This window comes from Gopherus flavomarginatus, chromosome 25, assembly GCF_025201925.1.
Source record: "Gopherus flavomarginatus isolate rGopFla2 chromosome 25, rGopFla2.mat.asm, whole genome shotgun sequence".
Taxonomy (NCBI): Eukaryota; Metazoa; Chordata; order Testudines; family Testudinidae; genus Gopherus; species Gopherus flavomarginatus.
The window spans coordinates 10,302,974-10,323,912 of NC_066641.1; the positions used below are offsets into that span (position 1 = coordinate 10,302,974).

The 20,939-nt window shown below is 49.0% G+C and overlaps 1 protein-coding gene across 2 annotated transcripts; it reads left to right on the forward strand.

The window, feature by feature from the left end:
• The first annotated feature begins 1,063 nt into the window (after positions 1-1,063).
• On the forward strand, positions 1,064-17,950 carry CBX1 (chromobox 1). Of its 2 annotated transcripts, none has more exons than XM_050934862.1 (5): positions 1,064-1,261; positions 13,604-13,779; positions 14,474-14,651; positions 15,626-15,720; positions 16,316-17,950. In XM_050934862.1, the coding sequence occupies exons 2-5, from the start codon at positions 13,640-13,642 to the stop codon at positions 16,458-16,460; spliced, it is 558 nt and encodes a 185-aa protein (XP_050790819.1). In that variant the 5' UTR covers positions 1,064-1,261; positions 13,604-13,639; the 3' UTR covers positions 16,461-17,950. The 2 variants fall into 2 exon arrangements, with proteins under 2 accessions (XP_050790819.1, XP_050790821.1); XM_050934864.1 differs by lacking the exon at positions 1,064-1,261 and adding an exon at positions 11,596-11,814.
• Positions 17,951-20,939: the final 2,989 nt, after the last annotated feature.

Here is a 20,939-nt window from a genome sequence, read left to right on the forward strand (position 1 = left end):
AAAAGCTTGAAAATGTGATGTGGGTGAACCCTAAAGGCTCAGAAAATAAAACTACAGGGCTTAAAGTGAGAGGAACAAAAAAGAGCTCCCTCTCTTTTCCTTGACTTGGTTAAGTAGTCCTCCTGCACCTCATACGTGGTTGGTGCCATGACCACTTTCTTTCCTGTTTCAGTTTGCTTTATTAACCAGTAAAAACAACCCACTGAAACAGCATCCTAGTGAACCCAAGAAGCAAAGTGTTGATGGTTCAGACCCTGTAACAGGCTATAAAAAGGGACTGGATATTTAAATAGGCTTCAAGGATATGCAGTGTCATAATTAATTACCATATAATTTTTGAAGGGATATTAAACCTTATGCTTCAGCTAAATCAGTCTCTAACTATTAGAGATCAGGATGAGATCTATGTAAGAAGAAGACAGTCTGATAACTGCCTGCTGGATGATTCTTACACCTTTCTCTGAAGCACCTTGTACCAGCCACTGTCAGAGGCAGAACGTGGACTAGATAGGCCTGGGGTCTGATCCACTCTGGAGATTCCTGTATTCCTAGGGCTCATGCTTTCAAGCTATTCTTCCTAACCGTGAAGGTAGAAATTTCTTTTTTGAATGAAATCTGTGTTTCTCCTAATCACCTGCCTCCTGGAGCTAAATCTTTAAGAAAATCTCATGAGGTCCATCCTGATCTCTAATAGTTAAGAGCTTGGCTTGAATCCTGAAATATTCCTTTGAATTTTTTTTGTGGTCATTAATTTTGACCACATGCTATTTAAAAAGGGAAGAGTTGGCCACACACTGTGCATTGTGGGCGGGCTCTTGTGCTGCACTGCCTCGCTCGGGTCACGTTTGTTGTGCAAGGTCACGTGGCGTAACCGCCGCCCCATGTTGTGTTGTACTCCCAAGGCTTTGCCAGCCCCGCCCCAGACTACCACACCCAGCAGGCAGCGCGGCGAGAGGGTGCGTCAGCCGCGACGCTTCGCCGCAGGGCCTGCCGGGAGCTATAGTCCACGGGGAACTTCACATCCCATAGTGCCGCGGGGGGTCGCCGCGCAGGCGCAGTGCGCTCGGCGGGTACAGGGGGTTGCTGGGCTCTTTTGTTTGGCGGAGGGCGGATCGCGAGCGGCCAGGCCTGTGGCGCGGCGCCGACGGTAACGGTTCCCCGCCGACCTCCACCGCCTCAGCTCGGCCCGGCCGCCGCTGCGCGTAGCCCCCGCCCCCACGGCTCCCTTTCCCACCGAGCATCGTTGGCGAGGCTGTGAAAAGTGAGCGGGGCCCCGCGGGGGGGGCGGGGATGAGGGGAGCCGCGTGGGGGCGCGTGGACGGGACGAGTGGGGGAGGGGGAGCTGCAAGAGGCGCGCGCTGGGAGTGGGGGCGCGGGAACTGGTGGGGGTGGGAGGGGGAGCGCTGGGGGGGGAGGCGGGGGGGCGCAGTGGATGTTCTGAGACGGGGCGGGGGTCTGGGACTGGTAGGAGGGAAGGGGAAGAATCCAGGGGCGCGCCACGAGATGGGGGGGGGGAGTTGCAGGGGGATTGTTGTAGAACTAGGATTAAGGGAGGGTCTGGAGCTGCGGGGGGTCCTTGTGTAGCTGGGGTTGGGTGGGGGAGGAGAGCTGCAGTAGTGGTCTGTGGGGGAGCTGGGATTTGGGAGGGGGAGCTACATGGGGAGGGTAATGGGGACGCTGGGACTTGGTTGTAGGGGGGAGATGCGTGAAAACGTAAAGCTGGGATTAGATGGGAGTGTGGAGCTTCAAGGGGGGATCATGGGGAGCTGGGATTGGGTGGGGAGGAGGGTTGTGGGGCTTGGAGGGGGTGACTGGGGGGGCTGCAGCAGGGATCATGGGGGTGAGGATGTGTGCATGGGAGAAGATGGAGCGTAACAGAAGGGGGAACCCAGCTGGCGCCTGGAGGTGGAGCTGCACCTGGGTGGGAGTTGTGTGGCTATAAAGCTGCAGTAGGAGCTGTGGGAAAGGGAGTAAGATCCAGCTGCACCATGACATCTCTAGAAGCTAGTTGTGGCAAAAGAGCTGCTACCCCAAGGAGGTCCTAAGGAATGGGGTGCGGGGGTGGGAGAGAGAGCTGCACCAAGGGCTGGTTGATGGGGATGGTGGATATGTAACTTCTGGGGGGACAGAACAGAGCTGTAGTGGAAGTGGGTCTTGGGGAAGGACACGTGGAGATGGAGCTTCACTGAAGAGACAGGATGGGGGCACTGAATATAAAGCTGTGTTCATAATGGGAACAATGGGGCATGTAGAGCAGGAGCTGCCCCCATGAAGGGACCAGGGTGAGGGGAGATGAAGCTGCACTGGGGGAAGTGGGAATGGGGCAGAGACCTGGTGCCTTGGTTGGGGTGATAGTAAGCCAGAAGAAAGGGAGAGAATGAAGCTATGGAGTTGCACCAGGAGTACTGGGGATATTTGAACAGAAGATGATGGAGTTGCAGTAGTGTGCCTGGTGAAGAGGAAGGTGTGGATGGAGCTGCACCAGGGGGACCTAGGGAAGCATTGAGATTTATGCAGAGTTGGAGCTGCCCCAATAGACCTAGTGTGTGTTGAAGGGGGGAGGGGAGAGACTGGAGTTGATCGGAAAACTGGAGCTTGATGAAGAGGTACCAAGGGTGTCAGCTGGGGAGGTGAGAGCTCTCCTGGGGGCTTGGAGATGGTGGAATTGTGCTGGGAGCGTTGGGGATAATGGAGCAGCAGATAAGAGGCATGTATGTGTCCTGGGACTACAAAATCAAGTGGATAAGATAGAGACTCCTAGGTTGTTCAAGTTCTAAATGTAAGTTTTTGTTAATTAAAATAAAAATAGTTTTAAAAAACTTAACTGACTTAACCCAAGATTCATAACATCTTTCTTTCTTGCATGGGAAATTAGTTTGGATTAAACAGCCCCTGCCAGGTTTGCAACCCAAACATCACAGCCTTGTGTTAGTCCTAGAGAGCTACGCAGTGAAACTGACTAGAAACAGACAAGCCAGTCTAGTGTTTCACTGCCCTCCCAAAATCAAATGCAAGAATAGCTAGCAGAGTTTGAAATAAAGGCAGTAACCAGTCTCGGTTTTCATGCGCTAGTAACACAGGCAAGAGGAGCATGTGTAGGCTGAAAGATTTTTATCCAGACACTGCCTTTCTGTGTCCTGAAAGCACTAGTGTTGATTAGAGAAAGTTGAGTAAAAAGATGTGTTTATGGGAAGGGTTTGCATTGTCCTGCAGGCAATGGGCAGTTGGGAATCTTATGCCATTTTGAGCAGCATCTTCCCATGCTGACTTCTTTTAGATGTCTCCACATCCGAAATCTGTCTTTACTAAAAATGAGTAATCAAGTCTGTGCCCTGCCTCTGGTAGCATTTCCCTGATTAGAGGAGAGAGTGTAAAAATACTTCTGTCTTCGCTCTGCTTCCTCCTCGTGCAGATTGAACCTAGAAAGCCTAGCAATGCAGACAACTTTTCCTTAATATCATGTTCCCTTGTGCAGATTTCCGTAACTTCAGAGCTACACTTCCCAAGTGAGTTGTGAATGTAGTCATAGCTGAGAAGGATAGTCCACGCTCAGTCACTTATAGCTCTCCTAAATTCTCCATCGAGGCGGAAGCTTTCATCTTTATCTCAGCCCAGGCTAACATTTCTGGAAAGTCTGAGCAAAGGTTTCTCAGTTGTGTTCAGGTTTGAAGGGTGGAAAACTTAATACACTTGTTCCCACTTCAAAAGAAATACACATGCTGGCTTTTCCCGGCAAATGCTGAATAAACTTGGCATGTTCATAGCCCTCAAAGAGGGGTGTGATCCTGACCAAATTTGGGAAGGGCAATTGGGGGAAATATTTTAAGTTACAAAGCATCAAAGTTGCACTTAACTCTTAATTCTCTGACTCAGTGGAGTCAGACTGAGTGTATTCAAATGAAATAGATCTCTGGGTCCTCATGTTTATGCTGGCTTAGTCTTCTGTCTTTACGCTATTGAAGTCTGTACAAATGCATCTGACCTTCTAGAACGGCACAATGTAGAACTTACCTTCCTCTAAAGAAAGCACATTTTGCAGCTAAAGATGTTGATGCTCGTTTGTTTGCTTTTTCTCGGGCTTGCTTTATAATTCTCTCACTACCTGGATGCTGCTCTGCAGAAGGCCATGCAGTAACACGTGTTCTCTGCAGTGTTGCCAGATTCTGGCTCTTACCCCTCTGTCTGCTATTCTTGTTGCAATAAAGGAGGCTTTTGTATTTACTTTGTGCTGGGCCTCTTTCCTTGTTGCCTTTTACTGGAGTTTGAATTCTTTTCAAGTGGTTTAACATGTCTTGGATTTTCCCTTTAACTGCTGATATGAAGCTCTTCTCTCTTTTTCCAATGTTCTGCTTTATTCTTTATAAAGAATTCCACTTTATCCCAAATGCTGGTGTTTAAGATGGTCCAGCGAGGGTAGGAATTGTTAGCATTTAAGTCCTTTTTGGTCTTGGGTAAGAGAATATTTTTAATGCATAGTCGGCTGTTTCCCAGACAGTAAGCAAAAGAGAACTGAAGGTGACTATTAGGAAGAAGATCCTAAATGTAAGGTGTGCTTAGACTGGAATAGCCTAGCAATTAGTCCGATCAGACTAATTTCCAATGGACCAATTTCCCCAGAAAAATAGGGGGGGAATATTCTGTATTGGCCATGGGGATGAGAAAAGTGACCTGCTATCTCTTCCAACTGTAACTTTGTGCAAATGAACATAATGCTGATGAAATCTGTTTGCTTGACAACTGGGAGATCAAAGAACAGGTACCGCATGGGCAATGGCAGGACAAGCTTTCCCTTGCCTCTCAATTGGTGCATCACTCCTGACATGTAGGGGTGAAAAGGGCTCAGTCTCAATGGCCATTCATTCCTCTGTGCTGAGACTGCCTATAAGGAAGCCAATTAACACTTCCCGTGTCTGGTGCTGTGTTCGTTCATTAATTTCTGTGACTGCTGACATACTCTAGGAGTCACCAAAGGATCTGTGCCATTAAGGTCAGAATCTCATTGGAAACAGCACAGCTTCTCAACAGCACTCCTTACTTTAGGGCTGGTCTACAGTAGAAAATTAGGTTGGCATAACGGTGTGAAAAATCCACACCCCTGGGTGACGTAGTTAAGCTGACCTGAGCCGCCATGTAGATAGCACTAGGTTGGTGAAAGAATTCTTCCACTAATCTAACTACCACCTCTGGGGGAAATGAATGACCTTTGCTGATGGGAGAGCATGCCACTGTAGCATTTTAAATTTAGACAAGCCCTTAGTTCAGGGGTAGGCAACCTATGGCACGGGTGCTGACGGTGGCACGCAAGCTGGTTTTCAGTGGCACTCGCATTGCCGAGGTCCTGGCCACCAGTCCAGGGGGCTCTACATTTTAATTTAATTGAAGCTTCTTAAACATTTTAAAAACCTTATTTACTTTACATACATCAATAGTTTAGTTATATATGATAGACTTATAGAAAGAGACCTAAAAACGTTAAAATGTATGACTGGCACGTGAAACCTTACATTAGAGTAAATAAATGAAGACTCGGCACAGCACTTCTGAAAGGTTGCTGACCCCTGCCCTAGTTTGATTACTTCTTGGGTAGTGCATGCTCTGAGTTTGTACCCTCACTGCAGTCTCTCCTCTCTCAAACTTCAACAGCAAAAGACACTGTTTTATTCATTTTCAGAATAGCAAGGACAATATATGCACTGTGTGTAGGAATTGATTGGAACTGGAAGCTGTAGCCAGGCCATATATCTGCCCAGAGCATCCTACTGGATGCAGGCTGTTCAGAGCACCTCTGGCAAAGCCAGATGCAGTTTCTAGCATAGGAACTATGGCAAAAGGAACAGCCTCTTGGCATGTCACCCAGAACAGACCCTGCATGTGAATGTCACATACGGACCCCCTTGACACACATCTCTCTGGAGCAAAGGGAGGTTAGGAGGCCTTTAAGGGGATGGCACATTGTCTCTCTGTGTGGCCCAAACTTCATCTTTTGAAAGCTGAATTTTTAGGCTCTCATCTCTGAGAGTTAGTTTCAAGTTTACCAAAACAGTTTGAGAACCACGAAGATATAATAAATGCGCACACAGATGTTTGAACTTCATGGATTAAAAAATAAAATCTTGCTGATAATTTGAATCCTCATAATTTGAAACAGGCAAGTATTTCTCTGCTGACAGCAGCTGGAGTCAGAGGAACAGACCCAAGACAGTTCAAAGCTCTAACAAGGGCACATATGAGTCACCTTATGGCCTGGCGATTATATCCACTTGCCTCTTGCTGATCAGTATGTTGTTGCTCGCTCCCTCATTTGGCAGATGTTGGCCCTTTCTTGCAGTGCTTGCGGCTTCTCCGTCAAGTCGTCCCTGCCAAACATTTGTCCAGGAGCTGGATCACAGCAGCCTGACCTTTCCAAAGTATAGTTCTCTGCCTCCATGCTACTTGCAATCTGAGGGACGTTGGAACCCATCACCATTCTCTGTTTTCTGGCTGGCCTCTGTTCTTCACTGTCTCCTTACTTCTTTCTCTCTTTCTCCCCTGTCGTCCTTGTTTCAGGGTCTCTGCAGGAGCAGTCACAGTGCCAAGGGATTGTGCTGTTAGTTAAGGAGCAATCTCCATAAAATCAGCTGTCTGGTGACTGTGTTATCTCACAATGAAAGTGAGGCTGCACCATGGGTTGGTCTCATCTGTGCTGGTCCAAAGCATGTTACATAGGGACTGTACTGTGTAATGCAGGTCATGATCCAGTTGCTGTAGACAGGATCCTAGGCCACAGAGCCAGTTGACTGATCTCCCTAGCTGAATATTAGGTGCTTTATGAAAAACAAGTTCTGTCTCCAAGCATTAGCCACATTCTGCAGCATCTGTGATTGAAATTCATTAGACTAGATCCATGGTGAAAAAAGTGGGTCCTCTGCAGAGAGAGATGGGCACCCTGAGATCCAACCTGTAGTCAAGTAGTCAACTTCCTTATCACTGGTCATATGGGGGTTGTGACAGGTTTGGTCACAGAGATCCCCTTTGGACTGTCACCTGATGTGATGAAATTACTTCTGAGACAGTTTTCCCTGCCAGCTTGGGACTTCCAGAACCCTGTCTTGTTGAGCCAGACATGCTAGCCTGCTGCAACACAGACCCAGGATCTGGTCCATGCCCCCAAAGGTGCAGAGAAAACTGAAAACAGCTGAGCAGGTTACCTGCCTCCTGCACCCAGACACCCAGTTCCCGATGGGATGTAAGCCCCAAATAAATCCATTTTACTCTGTAAAAAGCTCATACAGGATAAATTAAAAAATTGTCCCCCTCCCATGACGCTGATAGAGATGCACAGCTGTTTGCTCCTCCAGGTATTAATCACTTACTCTGGGTTTATTAATAAACAAAAGTGATTTTTAGTATAAAAGTTGGGATTTAAGTGGTTTCAAGTGTTAACAGACAGAACAAAGTAAGTCACCAAGAAAAATAAAGCAAAACCACACAAGTCTAGGCTTAATACATTAAGAAACTGATCACATGTAATATCTCACCCTCAGAGATGTTTCAATAAGCTTCTTTTGCAGACTAAATTCCTTCCTAGTCCGGGCCCAATCCTTTCCCCCAATACAGTCCTTGTTAGTTCCAGCAGACATCTCAGGTGGTAGGTAGGGGTTTTCTCATGACTGGCAGCCCCCTTTGTCCTGCTACGCCCCCTTTTATAGCTTTGGCACAAGGTGGGAATCTTTTGTGTCTCTGGATCCCCATCCCTCTTTCTAAATGGAAAAGTACCAGATTTAAGATGGATTCTAGTATCATGTGACATGGTCACATGTCACTGTAAGACCCCCTAGTCTCCGTTCTTCCTGGGTTGGTCCACACCTACACAGGAAGCCTTGCAGATAAATAAACCATTTACAACCAATTGTCCTAGTCAGTGGGAGCTATCAAGATTGGAAACCACCATCAATGGCCCACAATTTGCATAATTACAGTAGGACCTCAGAGTTACATTTCTTTCAGAGTAGCAGCCGTGTTAGGCCTTGGCTACACTGGCGCTTTACAGCCCTGCAACTTTCTCGCTCAGGGGCGTGAAAAAACACCCCCGAGCGCAGCAAGTTACAGCGCTGTAAAGCGCCAGTGTAAACAGTGCCCCAGCGCTGGGTGCTAATCCCCTCGGGGAGGTGAAGTGCCTGCAGCGCTGGGATAGCTCTCTCCCAGTGCTGGCGCCATGACCACACTCACTCCCGCAGCAGCGCTTCGTATTTCTAGTTTCCGATACAAGAATGATCCATGCATCCAAACAGGAGGAATATACTCATAGGTTGTAACCTTGGTTATGATACCTTACCAGAGAGCTTTTGCATAAAGCATATTTCCACAAAACAAGGAGTGCACCGTCACATGGGGCTTTCCAGAAATGGCAGCTGTCTGCCTCCAACCTTATCAGGCGCCTTTGCTGAGGCATGGAGCCTGGTGTTCTCCTTGTACCAGCACCGTCACAGGCGATCCCTTGCCTCCCTTCGTGGCACCCCTCTGCATTTTTGCTGTAGGGGCTGGAGTGTTACGCTTCCGCCTGAGACTCTGCTGGAGCATTCCAGAGCCCTCTCAAGTGAAACCTGAGCCCTCAGCTTCCTGCTGCATCGCTGGCTCCGCTGGGGGATTAGATGGTGGTGGTCAGAGTCTGCGTTGCTGTAGTGATGTGGTGCCAAGCAGCCTGGCCTCCATCAACAGCAAGTCCACAGGCAACCCGGAGCCTTGCTGCTTTGGGTTTGCCTCTGTCTGGCATCTGATTAAAGACCCTGTCAGAGTGTATTTAAACCCCGGAGTTCAGAAGGCAGCAGCCTCGTTTCTCTCTCTTGCTGTGTTTTTTCTAAGGTTTCCCTTTAAAAGGCCGCTTCAGCTTTCCAGCCATCCCCGATGAGTGAGACACTGGGTACCCTCAGCTCCCATTGGACCCAGTCTGAGTTGGAGGGCTCAGCACCTTGCTGGGTCAGGCCTGAATGCCCTGGCATTAAATCACTGATTGAGCTGCATTTAAAGTGGGATCCTTAACTGGGAGGGAGGAGTGCTCATCTGGAGGAAAGTCTTGTCTCTGTTAGACACTTGCACCTACTCTGCTGTGGGAGAAATTGTCCCCACCCCAGCTGTCAGCAGGCTGCCTATCTAGGGGTTCTCCCTTCTTTTGTTTAATATTTTAGATGAATTTAGTTTTGACCAAAGGTGGAGGAGACCGAAGTCCTGTGTCCACAACAGCCCAGGCGTAAGCAGAGCAAGCTGCCACCCCTCCAGCCTGTCCTCAACCCTGATCTGCAGGAGCCACTTGTAGAGGGCAGTCTCCACAGCCAGTTCAATCTCTGACCCCACTGCTGAGGCTGCCAACAAGGGGGCTGGTTGGTGCTAGTTGGGATTGGGGATTTGGTTTGGGCAGAAGCTTTTGCACAGAGTTTATTCATCAAAAATGCGGTTTCTGGTGAGAAGTATTTGCAAGTTTGATGTAAATTCACCGAATAGTTTCAGCCACACCCTCTTTTCAGGATTTAGGCACTGTTCATGTTCATTTAATATGGGCTGGGAGGGAGTGGTTAGGGTGCTCACTTGTAATGTGGCAAACCTGGGTTCAGTGTCCCCTTCTGCCTGATGTGGAGAAGGGATTTGAACTTGGGTCTCCCATGTTGCAGGAGAGTGCCCTAGTCACCGGGGTGTGGGATATCCTGATTTCTCTCTCTCTCCTCTTGAATCTGTCCCACTTTATATTAACAGTCATTGGAGTGAGGGCTTGAGTTTGGGGGTCTCACACCCTAGGTGAGTGCCCTGACCACCAAGCTATAGTCATCCTTGCTTTGTCCCTGCCCCGTGGCTAATTATTTATACAAATTGGAACAGCTTCAGTAGCAGAAATTGAAGGTCCCCCTCCCCCCATCAGAATATTCCACAGCCCAGTGACTAGGGCGCTCCCCTACAGTGTGGGAGAGCTAAGATCAAATCCCTTCTCCACATCAGGCAGAGGGGGGGAATTAAACCTGGGTCTCCCACGTCCCAGGTGGGTGCCTTAACCACTGTGCTGAACTTAGAAGAAGGCTGCCACCTCTTCCTCTGGCCATTTTGTGACTAGCCCTCTAAGGAGACACAGAACAAAGCATTTTGGGATGAATGACGTTTGTTCAACCCCAGATGTATTTTTTTAATTCACCGACACTTTTTGCAAAGTCCAGATAGTTGGGTTCCTGAGTATTTTCAGAACTGCCAGTGAACCAAAAACTCAGTTGTTTGCGCAGCTCTACCTGTGATGTGGGACATTTAGTCACTTGAAACTGCACTGAGACCCGACTGGCTCCAAGGTCTCGGAACAGCAATCGGAGTAATGGCTTAACCTGGTCTGGATTCCATTGCTAATGCTGTGACCGCCCTGCTCAGAAATGGCACAGGGCTTTCAGCACTAAGGCAGATTGCCACCGAGGGGCAGGTGTTTGGGAATCTCCCCTGTTAGGAAGTGTCTGGCCTCTGAGGATGTCTGAAGCCCAGACTCTGTGTGGAAGGGGTTTCCTGATGCCTCTGTCCAGAGCAGGGCACAAAGGGAAGGTGGCCTGTTGTGTGCGGGTCACTTGGATTTAAAGTCTGTCTTCCAGCCAAACCCAGCTCCATTTGCTGTGGCAGTGCAGGCATGGAGCACAGAGTGACAAGTGAACGATCCGGAATTGAACAACTGGTAGAACGTACATGCTGAGATCAGTTTGAGAGATGCAGTCACAGGGTCCAAGACACAGATAAATGTGAGTTACAGCATCCGCCAAAGGGAGAAGCCCTCAGAGGCCCTGCCTTTCCAAGCCCCACTGCACTTAGAGCAGTGGTCCCCAGTGCGGTGCCCGTGGGCGCCTTGGCATCTATGTGTGCCCATGTACTGGCCAGTGGACAAGCACCGGCCGAAAAGCGGCATCATCAAGAGGTATCGCCACCAAAATGCCACTGATTTTCGGCAGTATTTCGGTGGCGACGCCTCTTGACGTTGCTGCTTCTCTGCAGCATTTCAGCGGATGCTTGTCTGCCGGCCACGGTCCTCAGTGGCTTGTCGTCCAGCACCCGCCACCTGGAAAAGGTTGGGGACCACACTGACTTAAAGCAGCTAGAAGTGATAAAATAGGGAGCCCACGCAGGGTGCCTTCTCCTGCCTGTGTTCCTGAACGCGATAATGAGATCTGTTTGGCCCATGCCTGGGCCTCCCACTTCAGAGAGTCTTGTCAATTGAAGAGGAGCTCTGTGTGGCTCGAACACGTCTCTCTCACCGACAGAAGTTGGTCCAATAAAAGATCTCACCTCACCTCACCTCACCTCACCTTGTCTCTCTTATCAATTGCATGACAGTTGCGCAGCCTTGAGCAGTATAGAATTGTACCCATCTCTCGAATCTTGGTTCAGAAACCGTTATCTAGCTGTAGAAACATCTCCCTCAGTGAAGAGGGATGACCCTCAGGCTCAGCACAGCTACAAGATTCACTTTTAATTTTTTGCTTTTCAAGCTAACCCAAACTTGCAAATTTTTTGCCAGTTGAAGTTTCTCTCTGGCAACTCAAAATGGTTTCAGCTGGAAAAAATTGTCTCTTGACAGGTAACATGTCTGACCTGCTCTGTAGTCATTTGCTTGGCAAGCTTTCTTTCATCAGGACTGATCAGAAATTGTTCCTTGGCATTTGGGCTGCAAAAACTCTGGCCAGCTACACACACTGTTCTGGTTGATTAGAAAAGAACAATTCCCACTGGAAGCATGATCTAGTGGTTAAGATACGGGACTGGGCATCGAGAGATCTGCATTCTCCCAGCTCTGCAACTGGATTGCTGTGACATGCAGGGCAGGTAACTTCACCTCTTTGTGCCTCTTTTCCCCATCCGTGATGTGGGTATAATAATACCAATCTCCCTCATACTGTATTAGTGACCAAAGACTGACTTGCTTTAGCTTTCTGACCTCCTCTCCCATTGATGCAGATCCCAAGATCTACCTACCCCCAATTAATACTGGGGGAATCCACAGTGTCAGTTGGACCATGCTATGCTAGAATGTGAGTGCAACTAATCACTAGGACCAAGTATCCTTGGTGGCCCAGAATTCCACTGATGGATCATACCAGCAATGTCTGTGCTGCAGGGAGAATAGAGGCTGGACACCGCTCTAGGAGTCCAGATCTGTGTTGGGAGAGTCTCAATTCCCGGGAACGGTGGGGAGAGCTGCGTGAGCTGCAGCACTGGAGGCGTTTGTGGGGCTGTGGTATTCTTATGTTCCCTGTGTATCGTGTCAGTTGGGAGAGGCAATGAGTTTGGCTTGCTAGCAGGGTCAGACTGATGCTTGGCATGGTGTGCCTTGCTCGCTGCAGACTTTTCTTGTGTGGAGAGGAAACAGAAGTCAGAGTATCTGCCATTATTACATTCCCTTTACTGATGAGGAAACTGCATCAAAGGAACTAGCTGGAGACCACACAGTGAACCAGTGTCCTTCCCTCTCATGCCCTCTCCACTGCTTCCTAATAGTCACCAGATTTAAACGGAGAAGCTCCTATTTAAACTGCTGGTGCAGATGGGTGACACCTATATCTCGGGTAGGGGAGCTGTATCCCAGCGTGTGCATGAACTAGTCCCCTCCCTGTTGCATATAATAAATAAAAGGAGGTAGTTGATTATCAGGGAATGTGGCTTGAGGCTACCTTGGAGAAGAAGCAGTTCTGTTATCTGCCATGTGCTGCTCTCCTCCCCTACTGCATTGTTTGGAAATGCAGCACAGAGCTTTGCAAAGCTGCGTTGAATTAGTAGATGAAGGGAGGAAGGCTAGTCATATGATTATGGTATACATAAGAATGGTCAGACTGGGTCAGACCAAAGGTCCAGCTAGCCCGGTGTCCTGTCTTCCCACAGTGGCCAAAGTCAGGCACTGGACTTGGGTGACCTGGGTTCTATTTCTGGCTCTGCCACAGATTCCCTATGTGACCTTGGGCAAATCACTTAGTACCTGTGCCTCAGTTTCCCATTAGTAAAATGGGGTTTTGAAGATGCATCTAATAATGTTGAAGTAGGAGCAGGGAATATAAATTCCTAGATAGGAGAATAAAATGAAGCAAGATGTGGGAGGCTGTTTCACAAAAGGGCACGTTCTGGGAGTCAGCAGTGAGAATGGACCAGGGAAGTCCTGAGTGTGGGTGCTTTGTAAGGAGGAAAACTCCGAGTACTATGCAGATGGGGACTGGGACACTGCTCCACACACAAGCTGGTATGATGGCAGGTACCATGCGGTCAGGGAATTGGGCCGGGAGGGGGCATGTTGCAGAGATCCCATAGGCCTTGAAGGTGGTGATGGGAAGCTTGAATTTGATAGGATAAGAGATGGAAACTGAGGGTTGTGGGGGGATATAGACTGTTCTGCATGGAGAGGAGGCTGGATCTACATGTATCTGTTTAATAGCATTATCCAATGGGAAGCATCTGATCTTAGATGAGCCAGATTATTCTGCCGGCCAATCTCGCTCCACCTCTCTGGGGCTTTGTACGTATGTTTCTTTTTCTCTTTTAGAAGGCAGCATTAGTGCCCTGGGCTCTGCCTCCTTGTAGTGCAGCTTTCCCCGCCCTGACCTGTGTGTGTGTCTCCCCACTTTAGCAGCGTCGCCCTTAAGCTGAAAAACTGGCCAGCACAATGGGAAAAAAGCAGAACAAGAAGAAAGTGGAGGAGGTCTTAGAGGAAGAAGAGGAGGAGTATGTGGTGGAGAAGGTCCTAGACCGGCGAGTGGTGAAAGGCAAAGTGGAGTATCTGCTGAAGTGGAAAGGCTTCTCGGAGTAAGTGGAGAGGATGCATCCCAGTCTGTGATCCCTCCTTGTGCTGACAGCGGTTTGGTTGTCAGTCTGGGGCTTGGAAGACCCAGGGTCAGTTCTCTGCTCCAGTACAGACTCCCCGTGTGACCATGGACAAGTCACGTAGCCTCTCTGTGCTTCAGTTCCCTGTGTAGAAAATGGGGATAATTGCCCTGCCCTGCCAGGGGATCGTGATGATAAAGACATTATGCTATGGTGAGAGAGTGCCAGTCCGGCTGGGCAGGCAAGAAGGTCCCACTTCCTTCCTCCATGATGAGCCTTTGGGATGGGCTGTTCACAGGCCATGGCAATCCCCAGCCCCTCCTTCCTCTGATCTGGATGGTCGATCCAGTTTGGTGTACGTGGGAGGAGAGCAAGAGACACTGCCTTAAAGGATTCCCTTTCCTGTCCCTAGAAAGCCAAGTCTGAACTTGTGAGTGAAGTGCATATGGGCTGGTGTGGAAATGGGTCACACCTACCCATCAGGGCAGGTCTGTGAGTGGCTTCAGCCTCCTCCCGCCCAGATCACGGTACCCAGAACACAGCCAGGGTGTAGACAGCTACGGCGCCGGTAGCATCTCCGTGGCCCTGTATCCAGGGCATCCCTTCGCTGACTCTAAGCCCCTGGCCTGAGCCACAGGCTGTAGTGGTGAGAGCAAGCTGTCTCCTTTGATTTCAGCGAGGATAACACGTGGGAGCCGGAGGAGAATCTCGACTGCCCCGACCTCATTGCAGAGTTTCTCCAGTCCCAGAAAACCGCACACGAGAGTGAGAAATCTGAGGGGAGCAAACGCAAAGCCGAATCTGACACAGAGGACAGAGGGGAGGAGAGCAAACCAAAGAAGAAAAAGGAAGAGGTGAGGCAGGACTACTAGGGGAGAACCTCCCCATCCATGAAGTCTTGTTCCTGGATTCACCACTTGTGTGTAGTTGTTAGAGCAGAGGACAGGGAGCCAGGCCCCTCGAGTTGTATTCGCAGCCCTGCTGCTGATAGCCTGTGACCTGCCATGCCACTTCCCTGCTGTAAATTGGAGCTAATAATAGTCACCAACCCCACAGAGAGGCTAGTTGTGTCTGTGAAGTGCTTTAAAATCCTTAGCTGGACAAAAACATTCTTTCTCATCTCCCTGTCTCTGTTGGCTTGACGGCGGTTAGAGATCAAGCCCCGTTTCTGAGCCAGAGGCCAGCTGATAAATCTGGGGCAGTGTTTAGGGCTAAGCTGAGGTGCCCTCCTGGGATGGCAGGTGGCATCCACCAGAACAGTGAAGCCTCCCTCCGCTGACCTCAGGTCATCACTCACTTCCAGGGATAAAAAAGAAAAATACACAGCAAAGACAGTGGTGCAGGTTATTAGGTCAAAGCAAGGGGAACACAGAGCAGTGAACCCTGGACAGTGCCCCCTGCCCCCAAAGGGTTGGTGGAGTCTGCCAGATACGTGCAGGGACAAGGGACCAGAAAAGGGCCCCACTGTCACAGACAACCCCCCAAGTCTGGCTTCCTTCTCCTGGGCTGATGAATGGACATCTTGGCTGGTGTCAGGAGGAAGCTGGCAAGCAAGGTCTCAAACTTCGTAGGACCACAGCCCTGGAGATCAGGTCCTTTTTTCCACATCATGAGCAGCAAGGAGGTAAGCCCCACTGCTGTGCCTCAGCCCTGACCTGGCAGGATCCCCTCGTAGCCCATTCCATTTTCTGCAGATACAGGCCTGAGACGCACCTAGTCACCCCACTCAGCAGCCATCCAATGAAGTCTGCATCGTTTGAATTCACAAAATGGCACAGCGACACACACACCCGGGCAGCAAGCAGAAACTTCCCTCTTTGTCTTTCAGTCGGAGAAACCACGAGGCTTTGCCCGGGGGTTTGAACCTGAGCGGATCATTGGCGCCACAGATTCCAGCGGGGAGCTCATGTTCCTGATGAAATGGTGAGTGTGTCTGTGTCAGTCACTTTCTTCACTTACTCTGTGCCAGAGAGGCAAGGAGCTGCACCTGGGGAGTCCCTGCTAGCTGGCCTGAAATCTCTTGTGGTGGCGCTGCCACCTGACTTGATCCTTGGCGCCAAGGCTAACGTGGATTTGCTATCGACAGGTAGGACCCTTGGGATTCTGGGATTCTTAAGATCTCTGCCACAGGCACAAGCTTGGGGAGAGGAGGGCATGGCTTGATGGTGCTGGCCTCTGATTCTGTGCCTGGGACACAGCTTCTCCTGTCGGCTGTGACAAACAGGGCTGGGCCATTGGCTGATCTAGGTCTGTTCATCCCCAGCTGTGGCCAGAGGTGGGAGCTACTTGTCTTGCTTGGTGTTGCATACTGCAGATGAGATGGGGGGCGGGGCTGCAGTTTTGACCCCTGCTTCCCACAATCCCTTCATGCCTGAACTTGTTTGGTGGGCTTCCTGCATCTCAGCCATTTGGAGCGTTGCTTGGAAAACCCATCTGGCCACGGCCTTCCTGCCTCTTGGGTTACTCTAGTAACATCTGTTTCCAACCTCCTTCACTGTATCTCTCCTTCACCCTGTAGGAAGAACTCTGATGAGGCTGACCTGGTCCCCGCAAAGGAAGCCAACATCAAGTGCCCCCAAGTGGTCATCTCGTTCTATGAGGAGAGACTGACATGGCACTCTTACCCCTCGGAAGACGACGACAAGAAAGAGGACAAGAACTAACCCACGCCGGCTCTGGCCAATCTTTGTATAAAGACCAGACTGTGGGTTTGAGCGACGGTGAGAGAATGCAGCTCTACTTAGCGGAGAGGTGGCTTGAGAAGATGCCCTTTGAAGAGACGGTATGGTTTCTGTGCCCTGCAGCTGCCCAAGTGTCCAGCTTCACACCAGCCTGACATGACAGGGAGGGGGAGATGTGTTTCAAGGCTGGCTGTTCTGCAGATTTCTGGAGAGGAAGTGAAAGCCCCTTCCATGAAGAACTATCGCTGGTGCTGGGTAGGCTGGGGAAAGGGAGAGCAGATGGATACTGCATGTTCTTCAAAGACCATCTCAGCAACCCACAGCCTTCTTCCCAATAGTGTTAACTCTGCATTTTTACAGCGTAGCATGTGTGTAGGTTTTTTTCTTTTTGCTATTACTGGTGTATCAGTTTGGGGTGGGGTGGGTCTTTTTAATGGGGGGGGGGGCGCGCGAACGGTTGACAGTGTTCCAGATCCATGACCAGAATCCTTTTTTATAAACATCTTGATTAACTTAAAACCCCAAGTATTGGTAATAGGACTAGGGGGAGGGACAATGGTATGAGATTGAAGCTGTGAATATCCAAATCCTCAGTCCCTAGAGCAATGTTATTGGGGGCAGGGTTGGGGGGTGGGAAGTGCAGAGATGCAAGCCTGTAATTAGTGTCTGCAAACAGAACTGCCAGTGTTGCTGACTTGTGCATTGTAAGTGAGAGGGTGGGAAATGGGGAGGAAATTGAGCTAGCGCAGTGGTTTGAGAATTGGCCTGCTGAACCCAGCGTTGTGAGTTCAATCCTTGAGGGGCCCATTTAGGGATCTGGGGCAAAAATCTGTCTGGGGATTGGTCCTGCTTTGAGCAGGGGGTTGGACTAGATGACCTCCTGAGGTCCCTTCCAACCCTGATATTCTGTGATATCAGCCCCTTAAAAGCCCTTCTACCCCCTTTCCGTTAAGGTGCTATTTTGTGAAATTAGAGACATAGAAAGTTCTGATTTCTCTTTGATTTCTTTTCAACCCCAATTGGATTGTGTCCCGCTGGCAGCATTGGGATCCCCTTTATTCTCTGTCTGTACGTATGTGATAACATGTTCCTCCCCATTTTTAATCCTATTAGTGTAATGTGAGAGGGAGGTGAAATCATTTCAAAATCCTCCCCTAACAAGTGATTTGTTTTCAAGCTCAAACTTCAGCACTGAAGCCAGCTCTGTTGCTCTGCTGAAATTTTTTTTAATCAAACGGATTTATTAAAAATACTGAAATATTTAATGTCTGGAGTCATGAGCTCCTACAGGCTCCTGGCACCTCCTTGTAGGGTGATATGTATCTAGAACTGCATTGTACAAACCTTTTTTTAAAAGCATGTGTTTAGGTTTCTGTGAAAACATTGTTTAAATGTAAAGTAAGTGTTTGGATTTTAACTTCATACCAAGCTCTGTCTGGTTTTTTTGTCTCAATAAAATTTTAGATTTATAATCCCGATTTTACTTTTGCTCCCTTCTGCAGCTGTGGTTGGGTGAGAGTCGATGGCAAGGCGTAGAGCAGGTAATGGAGAGGTGGTAACATGGTGCTACAGGTGTCCGCTCGCAGCAGGACTGGATCACTGATGCAGCCTGGGTGATAGGCCGGTGCTCTTGTGAAGGAGGTGGCTACAGAGGTAGGAAGTTCAGAGCAGCCTATTTATTTTGACTTCCCATCTGAAGAGAGCAAGTGTCTAGTGCAGGGGTCGGCAACCTTTCAGAAGTGCGGTGCCGAGTCTTCATGTATTCACTCTGATTTAAGGTTTCGTGTGCTGGTAATACATTTTCACGTTGTTAGAACGTCTCTTTCTCTAAGTCTATAGTATGTAAAGTAAATAAGGTCTTTAAAATGTTTAAGAAGCTGCATTTTAATTTAATTTTAAATGCAGAGCCCCCCGGACTGATGGCCAGGACCCGGCCAGTGTGAGTGCCACTGAAAATCAGCTCGTGTGCCGTCTTCGGCACCCAGGCCATAGGTTGCCTACCCTGGTCTAGTGCAAATCTCCTAGGGTTCTAGTAGCCCTGGATTTGGTAATCACTGGCCAGTGACTACAGGATCTGGATGCAATTTGCACTGGTGGAACTTACCTGGGCTTGAAGTTTGTGTGTCTATAACGCCATGCTGTCACATGCTGTTCCCCACTCTGGTACCAACTTGGCTGATCTTGGGCAAGTCACTTAAGCAGTCAGAGGGGGAAGTGCAGCACAAACGGGGAATGGATGTTATGAGGCTTCCTTCCTGTTTAAAGGACTTTAGGATTCTGTGCAATGAGTGCAGAGTTGTCAGCTGTCTTGCCTATAGCAGTGGTTTTTATAAAGCTCTCTTAATGGTTCCAGGGCTGTAGGTCTCAGGAAGATCAAACCTCACTAATTCCTGTCCAGCCTTTTAGGAGTGACAGAATGCTGCAAATGTGCAAGAATGAACCTGAAAAGCAGGGGTACTGCATTGTGAAATGTACCATGGCTGGTTTGTTTCAGCCAACTAATGCATATTCTGAGTAATTCAGACAGCTGCAGCCCTGGGCTTGCCATTACTGAAAAGTGGACTCAGTGGGCTGGGTCATTAGGTTCTGGAGTTAGGGCAAGAGGAACTAGTGTGTCTCATTTGTTGGTGGCCCAGCAGAGTGCTGGTGCTTAGTTAGTGAAACAAAACTGTGCAGCCAATTGGAATTGAGCTTATTTGTAAAAGTGCACTCTGCGCAACAGCCCAATGAAATTACAGCCTCTGTAGTCATCACGGGTGTCCAGCTAATTAAACATGAGGCTTGGAGCCCTTAGGAGGTTCTGGTGATATAAATTGCAGCAGGTAACTGAAGAGGTTTTAGTGTAGTCAACAGCCCAGGGATGGAACTGCAGCGCCCAGCTTCCCTCCTACCGGTGTCAGTGCTGCACCAAAGGATTGGGCCTAGGGGTTGGTGAGCTAGGTTCTGTTCCCAGCACTGCCACCGACTTGCCCTGTGGCAGAACAGGATGCTACACCTCACTGCCTTAGTTTCTCCATGCGTGAAGCTAAGCCTCTGAGAGGCCTGGAGTAGGACTCTTCCCTGGGCTGTGTTGAATGGTGCCCAGCTGGTGTGCTCCCTGCCTAATTAGGAATGGGGCTTTGCTGGACTCTGACATGGGAACAGTAGCTGTTTCCTTGGCAGGCTCCAGCCACAATCCTTTCACCAGATCCTACATGTCTGGGAAAAGCAAGGGGCTGCCCTCTCTTGTCAGGTGCTTAATGAGACTTAACAGTGAAATGACTGACCCCAGTGGTGAACAGCTTGACCTCCTTCAGAATGACATTCCAGCACCACTGGCTGAGATCAGAACAGAACTGGGAGTGGAGAAATGCTTCCTGCTTTTGAAAACAAAGGTCTCCCCTTCAACTGATTACTGAGCAGCAGGGAGCCAGCTTGAGCCATGGAATGGGGGGAGCTGGTTACACCCCTTCCCCTCTACCTCTGGTTTGTATTAAGAGGCCATGGCCTGGCTGCCCAAAGTGATACTTGACAGCTTTGGGCAGGGAGCCCAGAAGTAAATGGGTCTGTCAGGCTAATTTTCCTCTCAGACTTGCTGCTTTGCAACTGCATGTGTTGTGAGGCAACTGTTTTTTTTTCCACTTATGTCTAGCCTGCCAGATGGGCAGGCTGGGACATTCTGACTCCAACTCACACAAGCACAAATTTCAATCGCAGGCTCAGATACAAAGATGGACAAGACCCTGTTGGAACAGATTCCTTCCCTGCTACCTTCTGCTGGAAATCAGCAGAAAGTGGAGAAGAGCATGATCAGTGGTTAAAGCAAGACTCAGGTTCTCCTCCCCCAGGTTCTGTGGCTTCCAGGAAGTTAATGAATCAAGCTGGCCCTTAACACAACACAAAATATGGGGGAAAATATTCTTCTCTGGGCCTGGCTTTATTTATTGTTTGTGCTTTGGGATCCTTTGCTGAAAGGTCCCATCACAATGCAAATGTTGGCTATTGTAAAATTAAATCCAGGAAACAATCACTGGAGTAAGATGTGCTCTGAGCATGGGGACACTGTAGCTCTCTTTGCTCACTTACAGCATCTCTGTATGTGGTCAGTTTCACGGTTTCCCTCCCCTCTGTAGTCCATCTCCAACTCCTGATCAACTTTCCTCACATAAGCATTTGCAGGAGCATACTGGGAATCAGTTTCTCCTCCTTACAGCTCCCACCAAGAAAGTTTTGGAAAAATGTTGTAAAACAATTAACATTCTCAGGGTGTCTTAGCCCCAGGCGCAACCTCTAAAAATACTCAGTTGGTGCTAGTCAATTCAACGTAGTGTCATTTTGAGTAAACCAAGAAATATTAGCCCCAGGGAGAGAGTAAAATTTACTATGTGAAACTGCCAAAACGAAAAATCCTATTTAAAACAAATATCCTGAAGTGTTTAATACTTTAAAATAGCTGCTTGACCTCCAATGCGGTCTTACTTT